The 25,960-nt window shown below is 40.8% G+C and overlaps 1 protein-coding gene across 1 annotated transcript in view; it reads left to right on the top strand.

Annotated features, from left to right (window-relative positions):
- nsmaf (neutral sphingomyelinase (N-SMase) activation associated factor) overlaps positions 1-25,960 on the top strand; it is a 59,782-nt gene that overhangs the window by 9,788 nt on the left and 24,034 nt on the right. Inside the window, exons 4-20 of the mRNA XM_080752183.1 lie at positions 111-172; positions 1,003-1,039; positions 1,191-1,241; positions 1,941-2,015; positions 2,187-2,234; positions 3,729-3,781; positions 7,222-7,351; positions 8,553-8,624; positions 8,858-8,966; positions 10,536-10,712; positions 12,263-12,342; positions 13,626-13,716; positions 15,241-15,304; positions 18,747-18,798; positions 19,201-19,321; positions 22,941-23,072; positions 25,729-25,771. Of these exons, the coding sequence (XP_080608309.1) occupies positions 111-172; positions 1,003-1,039; positions 1,191-1,241; positions 1,941-2,015; positions 2,187-2,234; positions 3,729-3,781; positions 7,222-7,351; positions 8,553-8,624; positions 8,858-8,966; positions 10,536-10,712; positions 12,263-12,342; positions 13,626-13,716; positions 15,241-15,304; positions 18,747-18,798; positions 19,201-19,321; positions 22,941-23,072; positions 25,729-25,771 (1,397 nt within the window). The remainder of the gene's footprint in view (positions 1-110; positions 173-1,002; positions 1,040-1,190; positions 1,242-1,940; positions 2,016-2,186; positions 2,235-3,728; positions 3,782-7,221; positions 7,352-8,552; positions 8,625-8,857; positions 8,967-10,535; positions 10,713-12,262; positions 12,343-13,625; positions 13,717-15,240; positions 15,305-18,746; positions 18,799-19,200; positions 19,322-22,940; positions 23,073-25,728; positions 25,772-25,960) is intronic.

Below are 25,960 nucleotides of genomic sequence, written 5' to 3'. Positions count from 1 at the left end.
TCTGTTCATAAGGATAATCTTTGCTTGTTCTGTAATGGCATTCATAAAAAAGTGTTGCTCTGTTGGGCTTAGTAAACAGGTTCCCTTTTCAAATGTCCATTTGTCCTCAGATTCCTCTAAAAGACTGTAAAAGGATTGAATTTGTGGAGGAAAAGGGAAACCCCTTCAATGAGTGAGTATAGACAATTTATATAGACCCTGTTATACGTTTAAATAGTAACAATACACACAGTAAGGGAGTACTGCGAATGCGATACTGTGTACAGTAGTAACACAACAGTAAGTAGTAACAATAAACATAGTGTAATGGAGTACTGTGATACTACATACAGTATATCGTCGCTGTCGGGCAGAAACCTCTAAATTAATTTCCTGTTTGACCTACTACAGCAGGGTTCCCCAATAGGCGGCCCGTGGGCCATTTGCGGCCCGCGGGGGGCTACTGTCTGGCCCACACCAACCCCAGTAATAATGATGGTATAAGAGCAGCAACAACACTAGTGTATCATCGTTGTCGGCTGGAAATCTTGTATCTCCAAATTCGTATGTTCTTTCGCAAATCATACAAGGCCGTCGCACAAAAGTAGTGAAAACAGCAGATCTACAAGCACACAACGCCTCGGCGTTGTGTGCTTGTAGATCGGCTGTTTTCACTAGTTTAAATAATTTAAAAAAAGATAAATGCAAAACGAACGGTTTTGGACATACAAGATTTTCACCCGACAAGGACGATATCTGAACTGTCGCTGGGGTAGCGGGAACGCCGGCGTCGCCTCCTGCAATGTTGTGGCCCTCGGCTTGGTACCCTAGATATAATTTCGGCCCTTGGGGAAAACTAATTGGGGAACCCTATACTACAGTGTCACACAAAAGCATGACATGTATCAGATCCACATGCGATGTGTTTCGAGCTTGTAGATGTGCTACTTTTGCCATTTTTTAATTTGAATACTGAAATACTGAATGTGTTTTCCACTTATTTGAGTGATGTCTTCCTCTTAGGAACAAGCCTTCTAGGATCTCTATCCTATGTGAACAGGTGTGTGCTCTATACATATTTTGATTTGATTTTGGCCTTAAAACATTTGATTTTGGCCTTAAAACATGCGTCATCGCTCATGCATTGACAGACTGGGATTTTTTAAAGTATATCGGTTGTAAATAAATGTACAAATTGTTATGGGTTTCAGGTGTACCATATCAAAGAGAACAATGTGATCGCGCCGTACAGGATTGAAAGGGTAAGTGTTACTGTACTGTGGTGCAGTGATTCCCCAACATTTAACACTTATGTTGCAATGATTTTTTCTCTTCAATGTCCCGCGATGCCATGGTCTCCATAGACCTCTATGTAATTTATAGTGCACGGATCGTGCACGCCCATGCCTAGATGATGCACCACGTGTGTGCACACTGTTCACAGCTTTCAAACAAAAAAATCCGCTTGGAAATCCGTTCAGGCATTCATGATTTAGCAGCCATTATGTTTTCTTCAGATGTAAATAAACATGGCTGCCATGTTTGAAAGAATGGGTTGGTATGGGGTTAAACATGCAATTTCGCAATCGCGATCATGCCTAATACATTTCTGGAGGTCAAAAAATAAAATTTTTGAATTTATTTTTTTGAATTTTTTATTTTTATTTTTTCTTCAAAAACGGCCCAAACTCGGGAAACTCGGGGTTGGCACAGGGGTGGTACCAATACAAACTCGGGAAACTCGGGTTGGCACCAGATGTGTTAACTCCAGACCCAAAGAGAAATTTGATGTCTCCTTCTTATGGTCCCGTAAATTAGTTTTCCAAGCGTTTACACATATTTATTCCCGTTTACGCGTACCTACATTTCTTAGTTTAGATTTTTGATTGTTTCCTTTTTGATTGTTGTTGAAGACCCCTGCCCTAGTCTCATGTTGAATGACCCCTCCGTTCTTTTACCAGGGAAAACAGATCAGGGTTGTGTTTCAGCTGGAGGTTTGGAATAAAACCGAGGATGTGGTCCAAACGTTGCTACAGGTATGTTAGCATTTATACACCTGCTATTTCCTGCGAACGCTTTCCCCACAATACTAATGCCGGGGTTTTTAGTGGTTGAAATGGAATCAAAACCAAAACTGAAATCGAAATAAAAAACAATGACAAATACAAAACCGTAATAACCTTGGTTGTGTGGTTTTCTAATGTCAGCTTCACAGAGCATCCTGCCTGGATAAGCTTGGAGACCAGACAGCCATGGTGAGTAATCACTGCTTCTCAGTGTGGGGTCCAGGGTGTCCCCAGCTAAATGGTTTATAGCAGGGGTCTTCAACGTTTTCAGGCCAAGGACCCCTTAGTTGAGAGAGAGATGAAGCAGGGACCCCCCAACTTTTTCATAGATTCCATATAGTTTCATTGTTTGACAGCACAATCATCAGTGTATTTTGGATTAGGGTTTTTGTTAGGGTCAATTTGTGTGTTCAGATATTTAACCACTTGAACTGTCAATACTTAGTAAACTTGACCTTTCACTCTGTACTCTTTTTCCCCTCTACAACAAAACACTTTGCCAAAAATAGACGATCTACAAGCTCAGAGCTTTTTTTTTTTTAAGATTTGTTTTTGGGCTTTTTATGCCTTTATTTGATAGGATAGTAGACTGACAGGAAATGGGGAGAGAGATGGGGAAGGACATGTGGCAAAGGTCGTCCAGATCGGGAATCGAACCGGCGACGCCAGCAGGCATCATAGCCGAGTATGTGGTATGCGCCTTGACCACTAGGCCAGCGGGCGCCCCAGAGCTTTTTTTTTAGCTAAAGTTCTCAGAATATGGACGCTAGGGTTCAAGCGGTTAATATACAAAAGGAGAAAAAAAAGCTTCTATCACATAAAGATTTGGAGGACCCCCTGTAGTAACTCAGAGCATCCCCTAGGGGTCCTGGACCCCCTGTTGAAGACCCCTGGTTTATAGTTAGGAGGAACCAACTTGACCCTTACATGTCTGTAACTCAGAGGTACAGTATATTAACACTGACGATTATGCAGTGTAGATTGGGGGTCCCAGAGATATACAATCTTATAAAACGGGGGTCTACTGTATGTTCTGTTGCATAAAGGCTCAAGCCGCACCAGTGCAACTACTCACAACTCCTTGCATCCAAACAGTTTTGAGGCCATATCACACCAATGCAACGCACCTTGCGACTGTCATGGGGAATAATGGTTGAGTGGTTGCATGGTGCGAGTGGTTGCATCGGTCCTGTCCAAACATCCTGTATGGCATACAGGATGTTTGGACAAGGCATCATTTGAATATCAAACATAGTGCATTACAAGCTAACACTAAGCTAACAATCAGTCCATCTCTAGCCACACTTTTGTAGTATTTACTGCAATATTCAACTACATAATTGTAATTATGAAAATAAAATGAGTAATGACCTTAATTAAGTATACTTGTTATGGTATTCTTGCTCTCAGTGTGGGGTCCCCTGCAAAACGAGAAACAATTTTGGCTTGTGTCGGAAACTGTTGGCAAATCTTCGTAAATCTTTATCGAGATTTGCCAAGATTTGGTGCAAGGTAAGAGAATAATTAATATTCTCTTATTACGGGGTCCCTTGCACAAATGGCTTCAGTTGTGTGCGTGTCTGTGGCCAACTACATATGAATCTGGGGGTCCTTGACGTGAAAATGTTTGAGAACAACTGTCCTAAAAAAACTATTGATTAATTTACACTTCTCTCTTCCTAGATTGAAGCTAACCTGCAGTCACGACTTGCAAGATCATCGTTTGACAAAAACAAGTATGTTCATATGAAGCTGAAGTGTATGGATGCATGGTATGCTGTTGTGATAGCGATTTAATACCGTGTAATGTTGCTGTCTGTCACAGTCATGACTGGCTGTCTGAAGTCTCGTATGCAACTTATATGTGGTTGTCATGTTAGGGTCTATATGATAAATTATTGTGCTACAGTATTAACCCATTTAGGCCTAGAATTATTGAATGTTTTAACCAGTGAAAAATAGCAGATATACAAGCTCACAGCGCGGCACCGAGTGCCGCGCTGCGAGCTTGTAGATCTGCTATTTTTGAAAAAGTCGTGAAAATGTGTGCAAATCTTTGAATATATGTATTTTCAAAGCGAACGTTTGTAACTCAAATTTCGCTTCTGGGGGGTCCCTGGAACTAAATATTTTCAGATGGGGGTCCGTGGCCAAATAAATATCTTTTTTGGGGTCCTTCACATGAAAATGTTTGAGAACCACTGACATAGTAGTCTCTCAAGAACAGAGCTCCAGTTAAGCGAAAAGGACCTTTTCTTTCATGATGGCTAGCCAGATTGCTGACATAGAAACATAGGTTTTTCAAAAAAATCTTAGAAGGATTCAAAAGACTCTTATAGAATCGGGTCAAAATTCGAATTTTCAAGATTTTTCAAAAATGGCAGATCTACAAGGAGTGCCGCGCTGTGAGCTTGTATATCTGCTATTTTTCAATAGTTTAATCATAAAATAATGATACACAAAATGTGTACCCGCTCTAAATGGGTTAATGGCTTCATGTATGTGTTGCTAATTGACACTAATAGGCCTAATATTATGAATATAATTTTCCAAGGTCACAAGTTCTCCTCAGAAAACACGTTTTCTTTACCACTTTCTGCTGATCTTGATCTCAATTTACTCTTTTAAACGGGTTATGACACGCAAAAAATGGTAAATCCGATTAGCTAATATGATTGACGACATTACGATGCGCACAGGGTCTATTTTATATTGTAAGTATTCCCCACATTTATAATATATAACACGTATCTACTGTACTGTTGTAAGGCTCCTCCCCTATGCTTACACTGCAAGAGAGAAGTTTTGTCAGTCCCTTTCCTTGTTCCCCCGCTCCCACAACTAACCAGGAAACTCACATGAAAATGTATTTTAATTGTAATTGTGGCTATGGAATTCCCACCCCCGCTGTAGGGCGGTTGACAGGGTTGTCAACATTGGACTGTCAGAATCCAGGAGATTTATTTTTGGGGGGTGCGCGGAACTCCCCAACTGGGGTCTGGGGGGTCCTCTCCCCAAAACGTATTAATAGTAAGGCTGGGACTTTAACTGATTAATTGTGATTAATTAATTACAGAAAATTAACTCGATTAAAAGAATTAACGCATTTTAATCGCACTTAGTTTTTGCACCACAGAACCTTCAGTTTCAGGCATACCGATCATAGCGATGCACCAACCAAGAAGAGACAACAAACACAAAGGGAGAAGTAGCCGATCAGAGCGCTTTGCTTGGCCCAGTGGATGCAAAATTTAGATTTAAAAAATTCACTTGTACAACAAAATGTGTTTTACTTGAAAAAAAAAAGCCTCTCGGGTCAAATATCGATGTGCGATTAAAATGTGATTAATTGCGATTAATTAATCACAGAGCCTGTAATTAATTAGATTAAAAATTTTAATCGCATCCCAGCCCTAATTAATAGATATATTGTCCTGTGTTCTGTTGAGTTCTGTGCATGTTTGATACATTTATCAGGCTTACTTTACTAGCATGTGTACAATCAGCCTAATATGCCAAAAGTAGGTGTACAGATCTGATGACAGAAGCAAAGTAAGACATCTTTAGTAATGATGTCTCATCTGTAAGTCATTACTTAAGTGAATATCTATAATCTTGCATGCATTGCCCCCACCCCTAAAGCGGGTTCTCCCCCAGAACATTTTTAACATAGTAGGCTAGATTTAATCTCCTGTGTTCTGGTGGATTTTGTGCATGTTTGATACTTTTATCAGGCTTGCTTTACTAGCATGGGTACAATTTCAGCCTTAAAATGCCAAATGTTGGTGTACAGATTTGATGACTGAAGCAAAAGGACATCTTTAATAATGATTTCTCATCTTTAAGTCATTACTTAAGTGAATATCTGTATGATCTTTCTTGCATGCATTGCCCCCACCTCTAAAATGGGGGGTCTGGGGGTCCTCCCCCAGAAAATGTTTAACATAGTAGATGTCATTTCCTGTGTTCTGGAGTTTGATACAAAATCCAGGAGAAATCCAGGAGATTTGACAATCCAGGAGACTCCCAGGAGAGGGGTTCAAAATCCAGGAGATTCCTGGGAAATCCAGGAGAGTTGACAAGCCTGGGTTGAAGGCTGGATTTTACCCCGGTCAGCAGGGGGTCAGACACATACAGTGTGGTGCTAGCCTGGTTAATAAACCAGACTGCACAACACCACCCCCTGTTGGTAGTGGTGGTGTTGTGTAAACGAAGTGTGTGATAGAGTCTTGACGCTTGCAGTCAGGCTAGTGTGGTGCAGCATGGACAAGCAGAGCGATAAATCCAAATAGTGATTTTGATAATTACAATGAATATGCATAAACAAACTAGTTCACACGAACAATATTGGTGTAACTAAGATATCCAAACGGGTACATATATATATATTATATGCACAGAATTACAATAAAAATGCATTTTATGTTGATTCCTCATGGTCAGTGTGAGCTGCGCTGCCAGAGATCAATCTGTGATACGGTCAGACCATTTACAGAGAGACCATGTGACTTACTGTATCATAATGTTACTTTTCGAGGCATGACATCACACCTTTTAAGCTTATTATCCCTGGTGTGAGTTTTCCTTTCTTTACTTTTTTATACTTCCAAAATATCAAAAACAACACGTCACAGCGGACGGTGCCATGCATTGTGAGCTTGTGCATCTGCTATTTTTGTCATATAATTAAGTAGGGAGTGGTTAAATAAGCTACACATCTATTTGTGTTTGTATAAGTCTCCCAGAATAGACATTTGTTGTGCAGTAAAATCCAGAGTAACTCTGAAAGCTTAAAGGTGATACACCATGCATTTAAAAAGTATTTATGTCATATTGTTTATGTCCCAAAAACTTTTTTCAAAAGGTTTGAGGCTAAATGACCACTCCTGAATAGAGAGCCTCTCTCATTTTGTCACAATCGGCAGATGACGTCACAATCGGCAGCAAATCTGGATAGCCTGTTTTGAGAACCCGTGGGATTACTTTTAACCTTCGCCTTCTCAAAACCAGAGAATGACACAACGGTCAGAAATGGCACTTTGTGAGGATAGAAGGTGCTAGTGGGACCCCAAAAAAAGGTTTTAAAATAGGAAAAGTGAAATGTCATGGTGTATCACCTTTAAATGTGTAAAAATAGTCTTTCAGCAGCATTCTAATAACAGTTTGTCCTTGTAAGCTTTCAGAGTGTTGCAGAGAGGCCGCACATGGAGTGCACGGTGGAGATGGTCCTGCCGCTGGTGTCAAATCCAGGTCACGTGTGCATAACGGATGAAAGTCTGTACTTCCAGCCTCTCAATAGCTATCCAGTGAGTTATGAAGCCCTAGGGGGGTCCCCAGAGTTACTACAGGGGGTCCTCCAAATCTTTGTTTGATAGAAACTTTTTTTTATATTAACCACTTGAACCCTTGAACCCTAACGTCCATCTGAGAACTTTAGCCAAAAATAGCAGATCTACAAGCTCTGTGAGCTTGTAGATCTTCAAGCTCTGTGAGCTTGTAGATCAGCTATTTTTGGCAATGAGTTTTGGAGTAGATGGGAAAAAGAGCAGACTAAGTACACAGTGAAAGGTCAAGTTTATTAAGTATTGACGGCTCAAGTGGTTAAATATCTGAAAACACAAATTGACATGAATCCAAAATACACTGATGATCGTGCCGTCAAACGATGAAACTATATGGAATCTATGAACAGGCTGTGGGGGTCCCTGCTTCATCTCTCTCTCAACTAAGGGGTCTGAAAATGTTGAAGACCCCTGCCCTAATTGATCATGCTACAGCGTCACGCAATTGTATCAAAAGTTGCAGATCCACAAGCGTTTTGAGCTTGTAGATCTGCTACTTTTGCACTAAATTTAAATTTGAATGCAGAGACAGGTGCCTGCCGTCAGGAAATAACAAAGGCCTTGACTGACCAATCCGAATCATGCTTTCATCAGGAGTAGAATATACTTACTAGTAAGACGCCTCAGGACGTGCCAGTTCTTGGCCATCTGGCCAGTGATGTATATCGGACCAGTTACCCATATATGGAGACCCCTGGTACCCATATATGGAGATCCATGTACTGTATATGGAGATATGCTGTGAGAGCCAAAACATGCTTACTCAGTTATTTGTTATGTGAAAGTCCTATGATGTCTATGACATCTGACATCATTTTATGCCCATACATGGAGATCCCTGTCTGTAGAACCTGCGTTAGTGTGGTATGTGGCCTCCATATATGGGCATTCCCATATGAAGTCCTGTTGGATATGGGCTTAATACTGTATTGATGACATCAGGGAACTCCATATATGGGCATAAAACGGTCGCAACTATGACCTAGCTCTACTGTGCAGTATATTCGACATACAGTTGTTTCACATCTGTTTTATTTTATGCCAGCTGTTGTGAAACAACTCGACTTGTTACAATTTATAGTTGGTTCTCCCTTTCTTTAGTTTTTTGTTTAGTTCATTCAGGTCACATTAATGTATTTGTATCTCTAACTCCACTGTGTTTTAGGAACAGGTGATTCAAATCAAGCTGCACAGTGTCAGACGGATCTACAAGAGACGACACGGTCTCAGACCACTGGTGAGTTGGTAGACGGACACATTCAAACTTACACGTCAACCCTGGTGTCCCATGTCAAGGACCCCCAAATGTACATGTGTTTGGCCTTGGACCCCCATCTGAAAAGGTGTTGTGGTGCCAGGGACCCCCAGAAGACAAAACTATTAAAGAAAAAAACCAAATACTTTCAAGATTCTTTTTTTAAATAGCTGTGTGTGTGCGTGCGTGCGTGCGTGTGTCCTCGTATTACTCAGGGCCTGGAGGTGTTCTGCACTGAGAACGACTCCCGCTCTGACATCTACCTGAAGTTTTACAACACTGCTGACCGAGATGAAATATACTACTACATCGCCACTTTCCTGGGTCAGTAAAATGAAAATAGTATTGTCAAGTTATTACAAGAGGGAGTTTTACAGCGCTTATTGCAACACAGCTCTGCTCAACCTCAAACTATCGACTGAAAATAGGTCTTCTGCAAGCTTGTACATCGGCAATTGTTCATATATAAAGTAGGCATGGGAGTGTTTTTTGAGTGTTTTTTGAAGGTCTTTCAGTCCGAGTGTATCAAAAAAGCAACTGGGTTAAGGCAGCGGAAGCTTGTGATTGGCTGTGCGGAGGTGACGAAAGTCAGGGGGACGGGGATAGACCTAAACCTTACCTTAACCCTAACCTCAGTAAAACTAACACTGGTGAATGCTAACCTGGTGAAATGCTAACCTGCCGGCACTGGTGAATGCTAACCTGGTGAATGTTAACCCATTTAGAACGGGTACACATTATTGTGTATCATTATTTTATGCTTTAACTATTGAAAAGAAAGAAAGAAATAGCAGATATACAAGCTCACAAGCTTGTAGATCTGCTATTTTTGAAAAATCGTGAAAATTAGAATTTTGACCCGATTCTATAAGTGTCTTTTGAATCCTTCTAAGATTTTTTGAAAACCCTACATTTCTATGTCAGCAGTCTGGCCAGCCATCGTCAAAGAAAAGGTCCTTTTCACTTCAACTGGAGCTCAGTTAATCTGTTCTTGAGAGACTACTATGTCAGTGGTTCTCATACTTTTCCATGTGAAGGACCCCCAAAATGATATGTATTTAGCCACGGACCCCCATCTCAAAATATTTAGTTCCAGGGACCCCCCAGAAGCAACATTTGAGTTACAAACATTCGCTTTGAAAATACATATATTCAAAGATTTGCACACATTTTTCACGACTTTTTCAAAAACAGCAGATCTACAAGCTCGCAGCTGTGAGCTTAATGTATATCTGCTATTTTTCACTGGTTAAAGCATTCAATAATTCTAGGCCTAAATGGGTTAAAGACCTGCAAAAAACACTCTCCCAAGCAGTGATGTCATTACGTGCGCATCCCGCATCAGAAACTCATTCAAGTCGCCCAGTACTCATTCATGTCATGGTCCTGGGGTCCCGGGGATGCGCCTCCATTGGAGTCCATGTTAAAATAATTTACCGGGTCGCGGTAAAAGAAAAACATTTTAAAATTCCACAGACACCACCATTTTTCATGGGTGAAAGCATCCTACTTTACACTACGTTAACACAAATAAAATCCACGTAGAAAGTCTTAAACAGGCGATAGTAACGTCAATGTTTTGATTCCAGCGACGTCCGACGCCATTTTGCGCGCCCGAATTCATTAGGGGCACATGTTCAAACATTAGCCAAATTGTAAAATAAATATAAGAAATAGGCAAACATTTAGAAAATAGCCGATCTACAAGCTCACAGCGCTCGAAAACATTGTATTGAGGACTCATAAAACTTTTCTGGGACCCATTTGAATGACCACCTGTGGGTCCCGGGACCCGTTACATTGAAAACCTAGTAACATCACTGCCCAAGTAGGAATAACATCTGTGAAACCGAGTCTGTTTACCATTTGGTTTTCATGTGTGTGTGTGCTCAGAGAACCACATGACGGAGCACACTGCAGAGAGCTACATGCTGCAGTGGCAGCGCGGCCACATCAGTAACCACCAGTACCTGGTGCACCTCAACAACCTGGCGGACCGCAGCTGCAACGACCTGTCCCAGTACCCCGTCTTCCCCTGGGTCATCTCCGACTACGCCAGCCCACAGCTAGGTACACCAGTAGAAGACATGTGAAATAGCGACATCTGCTGGGCCATTTAATAGTAACAGCAGAGATTCAAGGAGAACCCGGAAGTGGCGTCATTTCCAGCGAACGAAGCTAGCCCCTTGGACAACCAGGGCACAAAGTATTTAACTTTGCTCCTAGTGCCCCTATTCCCTCCAATGTTACATGCAGGGGCGTCACAAGGGGGGGGGGGGAAGTGGGACTGAGTTACTAGGGCCCAAGGTGGAGAGGCCTTAATTATTTTATACTTTAACTATTGAAAAATAGCAGATATACAAGCTCACAGCGTGGCACCGAGTGCCGCACTGTGAGCTTGTAGATCTGCTATTTTTGAAAAGTCGTGAATATATGTATTTCTTGAGCGAACATTTGTAACTCAAATTTTGCTTCTGGCGGATCCCTGGAACTAAATGTTTTGAGATGGGGGTCCGTGGCCAAATACCTATCATTTTCGGGGGTCCTTCACATGAAAAAGTTTGAGCACCACTGACATAGAAACATAGGTTTCTTGCACAAATGTTCACGGTTTAAAAAAAAATAGCAGACCTACAAGCTCGCAGCGCGGCACTCGGTGCCGTGCTGTGAGCTTGTATTTCTGCTATTTTTCAATAGTCAAAGCACAAAATAATGCGTAATAATGCGTTCCCAGTCTAATATGGGGGGCCCGCAGTGAATGCTTGTACAGGGGCCCAGAATTTGGTGCGACACCCCTGGTTATATCCCCTCCCCTCCTCTCTGTGTCCTGCTGTAGATCTGACCAATGTTACTAGGGCTGTCACACGATATGACATTTTACATGACGATTAATTGTCACTCAAACAATTGGCGATTTAATTGTGTTTATGTCGTTGATAATTACATTTCTGTTTGGCTTTTAGGCTTTGAAGTTGTACATGGTAGATATGACACATACACTAAATATAGAAAGAAATTACTGACATATTTGACAACTTTAAGGCCCTTTTCCACTGGCAGCGATAACGATGACGATAACTATTTAAAAAAGTGGGTTTTCAATTGAAGTGGATCGGCAGCATCCACTCAACACCGATAAAGACAACGATAGCCGACAACTACATCGTTAGGATCAACAACGATGTGGTTAAGATCACAGTGATATGGAACTGGGTCTCTGACAAACAGCTCGAGGTGCGCTCTGCGCGAGTGGCTGTTAATTGGCGCCTCTTCACATTGATGTCCGATAACTTTATCGGACATCAATGTGAAGGCATAATTATCGCTGTGATATTTTATGGCTATCGTCATCGTTATCGCTGCCGGTGGAAAACTTAAAAAATAACTTTGATAGTGGAAATAGCCGATCTACAAGCTCACAACGCGTCGCATCGCGACGCGTTGTGAGCTTGTAGATCTGCTATTTCCACTATTTCTGACATTTTTCAACATTCACGATTATGACGATTATGACAAAATCATTGCGATAATGTCAAATAATCACGATTAGACGATTATGTAATAATTGTGACAGCCCTAAATGTTACATCCCCTCCTCTCCTCTCTGTCTGCTGCTGTAGATCTGACCAATGCAGCCACGTTCAGGGACCTGGGCAGGCCTGTTGGAGCGCTGAACCAGGAGCGACTGGAGAGGCTGCTGGTAGGGCTGTCACAATTATTACATAATCGTCTAATCGCGATTATTTGACGTTATCGCAATTATTTTGTCATAATCGTCATAATCGTGAATGTCGAAACATTTCAGAAATAGTGGAAATAGCAGATCTACAAGCTCACAACGCGTCGCGACGCGTTGTGAGCTTGTAGATCTGCTATTTCCACTATTTCTGAAATAGTGGAAATAGTAGTCAAAGTTATTTTTTAAGTAGTAAGTTGTCAAATATGTCAGTCATTTCTTTGTATATTTATGTGTCATATCTGCCATGTGCAACTTCAAAGCCTAAAAGCCAAACAGAAATGTAATTACCAACGACAAAAAACACAATTAAATCGTTAATCGCCAATTATTTGAGTGACAATTAATCGTCATGTAAAATGTCATATCGTGACAGCCCTAGCTGCTGGTGAGATCCCATGACCTTAGTTTGGCCTCTCCAGCTCTGCTCCACTCCACTCTACTCACCTTATTTGGTTTTCCATTAAGAAAAGGACCAGGCCTGCAACGATCGATTATTTTCTTAGCGATTATTCTTTCGATGAATCAAATAATCTAGAAGTTCAGTCATCCACAAGATACGTTCTGCTCCTTCGCTCCAGCTTAGGTGGCTCGAGCATCTAGTACGGATGCCTCACGAGCATCTCCCTAGGGAGGTCTTCATCTAGTACGGATGCCTCACGAACATCTCCCTAGGGAGCATCTAGTACGGATGCCTCACGAACATCTCCCTAGGGAGCATCTAGTACGGATGCCTCATGAACATCTCCCTAGGGAGCATATAGTACGGATGCCTTACGAACATCTCCCTAGGGAGCATCTAGTACGGATGCCTCATGAACATCTCCCTAGGGAGCATCTAGTACGGATGCCTCATGAACATCTCCCTAGGGAGGTCTTCCATGGCAAATGAAGCCCTGTCAAGGGAAGTTTGGAGCTCTCTGCGGGAGGACGCCCCGAGGACGCAATTCCGGATAAGCGGTTGCAGATGGATGGATTATTATTTTGTATAATGGATACGTTCAATTAACTGTTGCCCCCCTGCCTGGTACTGGTACTATGTGCAGGTTCTTGGCAAGGAAAAGTCTGGGAAAACTGCGGTTTAGCATTTTAAAGGTGGGCGTTGTTATGACGAATCGACCAGTTAACATTGAGGTGATTCTAAACAAAGTAAAGCCAGTGGAGTCAAGTGGACAATGCCATGTAAATGCCACTTTATTGCTTGTAGTGTTTCTCCTTTGCCACTCATGTTTCTCTCTTGTCTCCAGAGCCGCTACAGAGGCATGCCTGAGCCCCGCTTCATGTACGGCAGTCACTACTCATCTCCAGGTTACGTCCTGTTTTACCTGGTCAGAGTGGGTATGTCCATTCATTCCCTTCAACTCTTATACCAGGGGGTCCTCAGAGTTTCTACAGGGGGTCCTCCAAATCTTCCAATCCTTTTTATATTAAAGGTGTATTCAGTGATAATGAAAGTGGCTGGGGGTCATCTTGTCCCTTACTGGCCTTACAGCGTGGAAATGTTTAGTTCTTTATAGATTTTTTACACCATTATAATGTTCTCGTTTTGATCATTAGACCCAATCACTGAATATCGGTAGGCCTACGTCTCCAGCTTCAGGATATGTATGATACTGATTTACTACGAGACTGTGTTATTTTATGAGTTCAGTAGTTTACAATCTAGGCATTTAGCAGATGTTCTTAATTCAGAGCGACTGTGGTTCTCAAAACTTTTATTTTGACCATCATAGCTAAACATAACATAACTACGGTCATACTCTACCCTGATTGGTCGAGGACTGGCTGGCCACCTCTGAAAACCTAATATAGCTATGCTCGCAACACGGGCCATGTTTGAAGTCCTTATATGGTCAGCACACATTCTAGTTAGGAGAATGAATGGAAAATTTACCAATTATATTTTTTATTTGAATGAAATACAATCACTGGATATACCTTTAACAACTTGAACCCTAGTGTCCATTTTCTAAGAACTGTTGCCAAAAATAGCAGATCTACAAGCTCACAACGCCTCGCGCTGCGAGGCGTTGTGAGCTTGTAGATCGGCTATTTTCTGCAAAGAGGTTTGGTGTAGAGGTGAAAAAGAGCAGACTAAGTACAGAGTAAAAGGTCAAGTTTATTAGGTGATGACGGCTCAAGTGGTTAAATATTTGAAAACACAAATTGACATGAATCCAAAATACACTGGTGATTGTGCTGTCAAACAATGAAACTATATGGAATCTATGAACAGGTTGTGGGGGTCCCTGCTTCACCTCTCTCTCAACTAAGGGGTCCTTGGCCTGAAAACATTGAAAACCCCTGTTTTATACTGTAAACTATACATAAATACGTACTGTACATTCTATGGGATTTTGAGGCAGCCGTGTCCCTCCAGACTAGAGGCAATATGTTTTTTGGGGTTGTTTGTACTTCAGTCTAGATATGAGGGACGCATATCAGCCCGAATATCTGGTTTTATTAAAATTTGAATAGCCTTCAAATATTATTTTCTACCAAGGAAGGACAGAATATACCAATAAATTCCATTGGAGACACATTCGTACTGCCTGTTAATAAATGTTGCCGGCAACTGTTTATACCCAAATAATGTAATGAATTGTATCTACTGTATGTTTAACCACATACATACACTATAGCTTCCCTATTCTGGGCATATCGAACATTCTGTGGAACTAGCAGATATACAAGCTATCAACTTGCGTTGTGAGCTTATACTGTCGATTGGCTATTATCATCAAAGAGATTTGGTGTAGAGTGAAAACAGTAGTGGGCCTAGTATAGACCTGGTTTAAGTGGTTAAATATCCTTTTTCTTGATCTTATCTTTGTCCTAAACACTGCTCCTTTTTCCTCGCAGCACCAGAGCACATGCTGTGTCTACAGAACGGACGTTATGACCATGCTGATCGCATGTTTAACAGGTTAGTCCTCTGCATTCTGCATGCTGATCGCATGTTTAACAGGTTAGTCCTCTGCATTCTGCATGCTGATCGCATGTTTAACAGGTTAGTCCTCTGCATTCTCTTGAGACATTTTCAACCTGGTGTCCCTATTTGGGATTTTCATCAGTATAGGCGATTTTTTTGTTTTGTTTATACCCCAAGGACCGCACTTTGAGAACAAATGGTATAAAGGCACAATTATTTTTGCTCACAGCGCGGCACTCGGTGCCGCGCTGTGAGCTTGTATATCTGCTATTTTTCACTGGTTAAAGCAGTCAATAATTCTAGGCCTAAATGAGTTTAAAGTAAACATTACACTGTATCTCTCTGTACGAACAATGAAAGAGCTCCTGTTCTCTGTTTGACAAGCAGTATGGCTTCCGTTCCAGACAAAACATTCTTTTTCACTTCTTAATCAACTGAATGACCTCGTGCAACATTCACTGATTACAGTGAGCGTTTCTATTTGCCACTGTAACATTTTAATTACACACACAGTTCTATCAGTATGCAGTTATATACAACACAAATGTACCTTTTTTTACAGCAATATCGTTATTGTTGCATATAAGGTGGTTTTTCTCAAGATCCAGTTTTCTAATTAGCCATTTTTATTATATTCTGGCCCGCCATAATGTCTTACAAAGGACTCGTGGAGCATTGGCAAGATTGTTTTAGGGAAGAGGGGCACAGATTGATAGGTAGATATATAGGACATTTTAACCTTATAACCATTAGAACGGGTACACATTATTGTGTATCATTATTTTATGCTTTAACTATTGAAAAATAGCAGACATACAAGCTCACAGCGCGGCACCGAGTGCCGTGCTGCGAGCTTATAGATCTGCTATTTCTTTTTAAGTCGTGAAAATGTGTGCAAATCTTTGAATATATGTATTTTCAAAGCTAATGTTTGTAACTAAAATTTTGCTTCTGGGTGGTCCCTGGAACTAAATATTTTGAGATGGGGGTCCGTGGCCAAATACATATCAGTTTGGAGGTCCTTCACATGAAAAGGTTTGAGAACCACTGACATAGTAGTCTCTCAAGAACAGACTAACTGAGCTCCAGTTAAGTGAAAAGGACCTTTTCTTTGACAATGGCTGGCCAGATTGCTGACATAGAAACATAGGTTTTTCAAAAAATCTTAGAAGGATTCAAAAGACACTTATAGAATCGGGTCAAAATTCAAATTTTCACGATTTTTCAAAAATAGCAGATCTACAAGCTCGCAGCGCGGCACTCGGTGCCGCGCTGTGAGCTTGTATATCTGCTATTTTTCAATAGTTAAAGCATGAAATAATGATACACAAAATGTGTACCCGTTCTAAATGGGTTAAGATCTCATATCAAGTTGATGAACACAGTTCAAGTTTAAGGTCATACTACTGACACAGTTTCATGTTTACGCTATTGGCAACTCAAATAATATGATGAGCTATCTTTAATGACAAGACAAATGTAAACACTTTAAACATACAAATGATTCAAATAAAAGCACATTTTAGAATTCTCCTAACAATCTGTTGATGCATGTATACTGCCCCCTTGTGGGTAAAATATAAGCAGACAAGCATCCATACAATGATAGTATGAGGATTCTACTCGGAAAACCAAGATGGTCGAGTGCCAGTCAATTGTTTTGTGAAGTAGGAGTGTGCACTTGTCATGCTCTTTTGAGAAATTTGACGCAGGCGCGGACGGCTCATTAAGGCGAAAAGGCGCTCGCCTTTTATTTATTTTTGATCCTGTCTAACAATACAAATAAACCCCCCCAAAAAGCCCAGCTTACCGACATAATGTTGCTCAACCCGTTCCTTGCCCATTCACTGGTATGCGGGGGAAGGCGACCACTTGTCAACTAATCAAGTCCTTCATTGAGATGTAAATTAATTTCGGCTTGCCTTTTGTTCTCATGGCAATCACCTCTACCTGAAAGCTAGGCTATAGCCTACTGTCCTCTGAAATTGACTAGAGTGTTGCTTGGATTTGACCGAGTAGTTTTCAACACCATGCAGTCAGCTGGAGCTGGGGCTGGAGTTTAATGATGGAAAATGCACATTGGCACTGATTTTGCGGCATGATTGTCATTGTCTACATGTGTGTAACTTTGTTTTCTCTGTTGCAGTGGTGGAAAAAGTAGACTACTTACATTCTTTACTTAAGTAAAAGTATCAATACTTATACAGGCAATAGGCTGGAATTCAAAATGTACTTGAGTAAAAGTATGAAAGTATTGGCATCAAAATATACTTAAAGTACCAAAAGTTAAAGTACAATACGTTTGAAAATAGCAGATCTACAAGCTCACAACGTGTCCATCATGACACATTGTGAGCTTGTAGATCTTCTATTTTCAAATAGCCAAGGTATAAAATAGGGCTAAATTGGTTAATGTAGCCTATATGTTTTATAATGTCATAATTTATATCTTCAAATTGTAACTAGTAACAAAAGTTTACAAATAAATGTAGTGGATTAAAAGTACAATATTTGGATCCGAGATGTAGTGGAGTAGAAGTGAAAGTATTGAAAATTGGAAATACTCATGTAAAGTAGAAATACCACAAAACTGTACTTAAGTACAGTACTTAAGTAAAAGTACTTAGTTACTTTACACCACTGCTCTGTAGTCTATGACTATATCAAGTAATTCCCTGTACTGGGTAGGCCTATATACTTTCCCTCATGCTAAACTTCCACTTATTTTATTCTCCATCCTGGATGACAAGCATTACACGAATATCTCACAGCCTTTTTACAGTAGATATGCAACCCATAGTTCGTCATTTGACTCTCAGTCTAATGTTCCTGCTGGTTCACTGGTTCGAATTTTATTTATGGCAGCCAAATTCCAAAATTTTCATTTTATTTTCTCACTTTGAGGTTAGGCATAAACTTAGATTTTAGGAGGGGTCATGGCATTTTCGACCTGTCCCTTACATTGAATATAGGCCTACTTGAATATTGTTTTTATTATAACTATTTTTAAAATGTGTGATTATTATTATTTATTTTTAAATAATAATAATTATTATTTATTTTTAAATAATATTTTTTAATAATTTTAGGGGGGGGGGGGGGGTACTGGCATTTCGGGTGGCACTTCGCTGGCATTTCGGCTGGCATCTCGCCTACCCTGACTCTCATTCCTGGGTACGCCCCTGATTTGACGTTCAAGTTTATTTGTCGTCTGAATGTATCTAATAATTTGATTATCATGCTGCTGACTAAAACCCAGTTCAGTAATGTGAAATACCACTCTTGCATTTGGAAACACTGGTATAGTGCCTTATTTTAGTGTTCTGATTGCTCTCTTTTATTTTATTTATTGGTGTGACGTTTTTAATGTTGTGTTTTTGTATGTCTTCTTATTGGACCTAGTGTCTGTTAATAAAGAGTTGGTATGTGCTTACAGCATGGGTGAAACGTGGAAAAACTGCTTGGATGGTGCAACAGACTTCAAAGAGGTACAAATGTGTAACATCCCACTAAGCACGCCGTCTAAAAGTGGTCTAATAGTGGTCTAATAGTGGTATAGATTTGAAAGTTTTTTGTTGTCTAAACTTAAACTAGACGACTAATAGACGTCTAATAGTCGTCTAAATGCAGACCGTCTAAATGCAGACCGTCTATATTTAGACGACTATTAGATGTCTATTAGTCGTCTTGTCTAAGTTTAGACGACAAAAAAACTTTCAAATCTATACCACTATTAGACAACTTTTAGACGGCGTGCTTAGTGGGATGTATTTATTATTATTTTATCCCTCCCCCCCTTTCAATTTGATAATGTTTTTGTCCGTTTATCGATGTGTTCTCTGAACAAAATCTTGACTTTGCGTGGTTGCTTGTGTTTATGTTTTTTTTAGTTGATTCCAGAATTCTATGGGGATGACTGTAGCTTCCTGGTAAACAGGCTGAGTCTTGACTTGGGGAGAAAGCAGAATGGAAGCATGGTTGGTGACGTCATCCTCCCACCATGGAGCTCCGGTAGGTCTTTCAAATGATGATAAACTGAATGTAGACAAAAGTGTATATTATCGACCTTCTCTTAACCCATTTAGGTCTAGAATTATTGAATGCTTTAACCCAGGGGTGTCAAACTCATTTTGGGGTGAGGGCCGCATTGGATGAAAGGCGACTTGAAGAGGGCCGAACCAGTCGCGGATCGGATGGCATGCACACTCGCACACATGTTTGCTCTGTTTTTCTTCCTGTCGTCTCAGCCACTGCTGTAGCTAGCAGTAGCAGTATATCATTTTACAAATTGTGTTCATTATTAAGTAAAATAGCTACTTTCATTATTGGTATTACAGTTGCAGTTAGGTACGAGAGATGCTATTTGTTTAAAGGAGTAGTTCATCCCCAAAATGACTTTTTTTTCTTTGATTACTCACGCCATGGAGAATTGAGTTCAATAATATATCTTTATTTTATTTGTCGCATTACTAAGACAAAAATGTGATAATAGTACACTTCCCCCCATTGATTCCGGATGGGGACCCAAATGCATTTGGGTCCCCATCCGGAATCAATAGGCATGCATTTATTGTAATCAAATGTCTGTTTTAGGAATGAGTCTACATTGGCTCCATGGCATTTTGGGGGTGAACTACTCCTTTAAGAAGTGCCAATAAGAATAAACCATTTGATAATAGAAATTCCTGATAGTCTCCAGTACGCTATAATTTGTAAATGGCTAAAAAAATATTATTGATGCAGGACAATAATTATTTTTATTGTATTTTATAATAAAAAAAAAAAAAGTAACTAACAATAATGGCATATTCAGAAAATATCGGAATAATAAAACCTTTACATTTTTATTATTATATTTTTTAAATAAGTTATTTTTTTTAACAACATTAATTTCCATGTCTAATATGCGTAATCTTTGAGTACAGTTCGAATATTGTAGGTATGTTCAGGTATTATTCATAGCCAGACCAACCACCCTATTCCTAGCAATGCTGTCATCTTCAAAGAGAGAGAGAGAGCTGGTCACTTAACATTCCAATCAATCAACTCAATCACTGCCAGGTGGGAGAAACCTAGCCTGCAGTGTACAGACATTAGTTAGGTTAATTCTTAAAACAATCATAACTCTTGACAGGAATGGGCTAGAGACTTACTTTTTTTCTAAATGCTCAGAAATGTATGCTCTAGCCTGGGGGGCCGGATTGAATCATCTCGCGGGCCGGATTCGGCCCGCGGGCCGCATGTTTGACATCCCTGCTTTAACCAGTGAAAAATAGCAGATATACAAGCTCACAGCGCGGCACCGAGTGCCGCGCTGCGAGCTTGTAGATCTGCTATTTTTTTGAAAAAAGTTGTGAAAATGTGTGCAAATCTTTGAATATATGTGTTTTCAAAGCGAGCGTTTTTAACTCAAATTTTGCTTCTGGGTGGTCCCTGGAACAAAATATTTTGAGATGGGGGTCCGTGGCCAAATACATATCATTTTGGGTGTCCTTCACATGAAAAGGTTTGAGAACCACTGACATAGTAGTCTCTCAAGAACAAACTAACTGAGCTCCATTTAAGTGAAAAGGACCTTTTCTTTGACGATGGCTGGCCAGATTGCTGACATAGAAACATAGGGTTTTTCAAAAAATCTTAGAAGGATTCAAAAGACTCGGGTCAAAATTCTAATTTTCACAATTTTTCAAAAATAGCAGATCTACAAGCTCGCAGCGCGGCACTCGGTGCCGCGCTGTGAGCTTGTATATCTGCTATTTTTCAATCGTTAAAGCATAAAATAATGATACACAAATAATGTGTACCCGTTCTAAATGGGTTTTCTTGTTTCATATAAGTTTCATATTCATTGTACCAAATTTGCCAACCGACGTCCAAATACTGTTGTTTTTAAAGCCCTGCTGTTGTCATACTTAGAAACCTTTAAACACTGTACAAACACTAAAGCTTTGAAAACTAGAAGAATCTGTGATGAATATCATGCCTAAATGTATAACCTTGAACTTATTTATTTTATAGGTATGTGACTGCTTTTTGTCCTGTTCTCTTTGTATGTACTGTGATATTTTGTCAAAAAAAAAACAAAAAAACTTACCAACAACCATACGCTGCCCTAACAGAAGATAATAGTGTAATTTCCATACACATATACTGTGTATTCAATGCTGGTAAGGTTCAAGGTTGTTATTTACTGTTACATCTTGTGCACAACTACCGTATTTCCCGGGGGGGGGGGGGGGTCTGGCCCTGTTACAGATGTTGTCCAAAAATCATGCAGATCGGTACACAGTATCTCTGTAGCCATTAAACGAAACGGGTATTTCTTACATTGATGCTCCTACATTTTATCATGTAAGCACCAGTTAAAGTTACTTTCCATCCCTCATATACTGTGTGCACAGTGCACACCCCATAACCCACACACTGCACATCATTTCAGAGCTCATATCTTTGAACGGGTAAGGGCTAGTTGTAGCAGAATAGGTAATAGTAATAAAAGTATTTCCATGTTGAAAATACATTTTCAAACATTTCAAAAATAGTAGAAATAGCAGAAATGCATAAAAAGATATATTGTATGAAGTTATTAAATATCGATGGCCAAAAGAGAGAGGGCGAGATCATTTAGCGACCTACAACCGGGTCGCGACGTGGTCGGTAATTTTCAGCGACTGGGTCGCTAAATCGACCGACTGGGACGGTAAAACCACCGACCGGGACGCTAGAACCACCGACCGGGACGTTAAAACCACCGACCGGGACGCTAAAACACCGACCGGGTCGCTAAGTCGACCGACCGGGACGCTAAAACCACCGACCGGGACGCTAAAACCACCGACCGGGACGCTAATTCCACCGACCGGGACGCTAATTCCACCGACCGGGACGCTAATCCAGCGACTGGGTAGGTAAATCCACCGACCGGTGGTCGCTTCCACCGACCACCGGGCTACTAACCCTAACCCTAACCCTAACCCTAACCTCAGTAACCTTACCTCAGTTAGGCTAACCTGCCACGCAACCTCCCGACCGGGTCGCTAAATCACCGACCGCGTCGCTAAATCACCGACCGCGCCGCTAAAGCGAGCGACGGGGTCGCTAAATCGATCGACTGGGGCGCAAAATCTTCCGACCGGGTCACTAGATGTACCAACCGGGTCGCTAAATCTACCGACCTAAAACTGCAGGCAGGTCGGTAGATTTAGCGACGGGGTCGGTCGGTTTAGCGGCGCGGTCGGTGATTTAACGACCCGGTCGCTCGATTTAGCGACCCGGTCGCTCGATTTAGCGACCCGGTCGCTGAAAAATAACGACCACGTCGCGACCCGGTTGTAGGTCGCTAAATGATCTCGCTCCTACTGGGCCAAAACGCAAAACCTCCTATCTGAAAAATTCACTTTGTTGGGGAAAACGAAAAAGAAAATGTGTGTTCAACACCAAAACCATCTACTATTTCTACTATTTCTAGGTAAAAACCTAAGACAAACAAAAATGTAATTTGTAATCATACGGTCTGGACCGTGTTCCACGACAAAAAAACACGATTAAATCGCTAATCGCAATTATTTGTGTGACAAATAATCGCCTTGTCAAATGTCATAATCCTGACAGCAGTGTGTGTTATTTCCAGACGCCAGTGACTTCCTCCAGAAGAACAAGGTAGCGTTGGAGAGTCAGTACGTGTCTGAACACCTCCATGAGTGGATTGACCTGGTGTTTGGCTACAAGCAGCGAGGGAGCGAAGCGGTCGCTTCTCACAACGGTAACATGCTGTCATTTTATTTAACCTTTATTTAACCAGTAAAAACACATTGAGACATAGGGCTCTATTTTGATTGTCTTAACTCATTGAGTGCCAATCCCGAACTAGTTCGGCTTTATTAGCGTATCGCAGAGTGCCGATCCCGAACAAGTTCGGCTTTAAAAAAAAAAAAAAAAATGATTTTTTTTTTTTTGATTTTTTTTGATTTATTTTTTTGGACCCCATCAAATCTGGTGAACATGATTTCAATCGCGATTTTGCATGTTCCACCCCCATACAACCCCATCTAACATACAGGGCAGCCATGTTTGTTTACATAACATGTAAAACATAATGGCGATTATCTCAAGAATGCCTGAACGGATTTCCAATCGGATTTTTTTGTTTGAAAACTGTGAACAAACTGCACAAATCCACTCCAATGCAATCCAGGATTGCATTGGATTTTTTAGAGCTCATTCTTCTCTGTTTTTTTCCCATGCATGAGGTGTGCAAGGTTTAATCATGGCTAAGTTGACGAAAATAAGGCTTCTAAAATGCTTGGTAGCCAATAGCTAACTTCAAGCTAACTTCATCCTCTTCCTGTACATGCACAAAGGAAAGTGTTCAGGCAAGTCATGGCTGCAGGGCTTCTGCATATACCAGCATATCTCTATGGGATTTTCTATGGCCACTGGGCGCCCTCTAGTGGTGAAAGGGGTGGCACTCAAAGAGTTAAAGGAGGACTTCACCACTTTTCAACCTATCTTCATATAATAGGTCCCCACTAATGTTCATAATAAAATAGCGACATTTTATTCTACTCGGTCCAAGTCTCCTATCGTCTTGTGACATCATCATTTTCCCCCAAAAAATGTCATCAATATTTTTGAAAAAAATATTTAGATTTTTATTATCGCGAGAACAATGGCTTCCACCTTAACATTGCAACTTTTCAGGAATAGAAAGCCTGCAGTTTCTATTAGCTTGGATTCCCAATCGATGATGTCACAAGACGATGGGTTTCTGACCTGCCCACAGCCCTCCTCTGAGAAAAAAAAAGGAAAAAAAAGCTATTTTTTTAGTGAGGACTAATTATATGAAGATAGGTTGAAAAGTGGTGAAGTCCTCCTTTAAGTACTTGCTCTTATGCCTTAAACTTAACGGCCTGTCCATACTGTCTCCGACCACCAAACTTTTCGTCGGAGAGTTCCGACTTTCCGACGTGCAGCTTTCCGAACTCTAATTCGAGATAATGTTTTTCAGAAGATGCGAGTGATGTCATTTTGTAGTTGAACCGGACCTTTCCGACGAAAAGTTTGGTGGTCGGAGACGGTATGGACAGGCCTTTAAGTTACGGCATGAGAGCTGGTACTTTAGACAATCAAAATAGAGCCCGCCATAGTCTCTTTTACAAGTGGGAACTGGCCAAGAGACAGACATAAAATTACAGTCTTTGCTACACATGCAATACAAGACAAACAACAAATAGGACATCCATGATACACCAATACCTAAGAATAACTCCAAAGTCATACACTTTAAGTCATATAAAATATTTTTCATACATGAGGTAGATCTACACATGGTGTTGGGGGAAAAAAACCTGAGAGACTAATAGACATCCGAACAATTGCAAATGTTAGTATATACAGTATATCTAAGGCAGTGTTGTACCCGAACGCGTTCAATGAACGATCGTTCATGAACACGTTCACATTTTGGGCTAACGCGAACTGAACATTCTTCATTTCCGCTTGATGAACGCTATTGTCGAACGTGTTCATTCTGACGTCCATGAACGGCGCTCGTCGGCTCGTTCGTGCGGGTCTGTCCTCGCATCTTTCTTTTCATTCACATGCCCCAATATCACCCAGCTGCAGCCTCGCAAACCTTGCGAAAGTTGATATGTGAGCGCCGCGGTGCTGTCTGCCTGGGCGCTTCTCTTCACATCAAGCGCTGTGTGTCAGTGTGTGAGTCTCCGCCTCGTTACGTCTCGCAAGTAAAGCCTGTCTATACTTCGTCGTATGACGTGTGTTGCATGCCGACAATAGCTGATCTGCAAGCTCACAACGTGTCGCATCCACGAGACGTGAGCTTGTAGATCAGCTATTTTAACCAATGCGGAAACATGCAGATGTGCGCAATGTTTAGAAACCTCAGGCTTCACAATGCAGGAAGACTGGGCACTAGTGGGCACCTAAATATTGTGGGCACTTCAATGTTAAGTTGGATGAAATAATTGCTGTGTGTGGTTCTATAGGGGCTGTGTAAATCATTTTGACAAATAATAGCTTGCAGCAAAAAAAAAATACATTTGAATAGCCAAAAGTATAAAAATATTATGGTTAAAAAAAGGACGAAAAAGAACTAAGTTGGTTCATTTTGAGGAACCATGAGCTTTAGTTCAAAATGTAGAATTATGAACTATGAAATTAACTAGTTCATTTTAGAAGTTTTTAACTTCAACTTGAACTAGTTCGTTTTGAAAGTGAACTTTCCCAACACTGATCTAAGGTGATCCTTCTAAAGCTTCTCAGGGGATTAGTGCAGCCAATTTGAATCAAGTCTGCAGGTCGTTCCACGACCAGGGACCAAAGTAAGCAAGACACACACAATCCACTCAGTCAGTGACTAAAAACTATCTTTCTTTCTTTCTTTCTTTCTTTCCTTCCAGTGTTCCACCCATTGACGTACGAGGGTGGCGTCGACTATGACAGGTATTTAAATGAACTCCATTTTGGCCGTGGTTTTCAAGCCCTTTCATGTCTCAAGGACCCCCTCAAATATTAAAAAAAGCAGATTTTCGTGCCGTGCTATGAGCTTGTATCTGCTACTTTTGAATAAATGATTGTGACGATATATTAACTAATTTAGCTGGGGACCACCTGGTATGCCCCCCCCAAAGG

Source organism: Nannobrachium achirus (assembly GCF_963921795.1).
Source record: "Nannobrachium achirus genome assembly, chromosome: 21".
In the NCBI taxonomy this organism is placed as follows: Eukaryota; Metazoa; Chordata; class Actinopteri; order Myctophiformes; family Myctophidae; genus Nannobrachium; species Nannobrachium achirus.
Note: the sequence above shows the minus strand (reverse complement) of the source record. Positions and strands in the feature narration are given on the sequence as shown.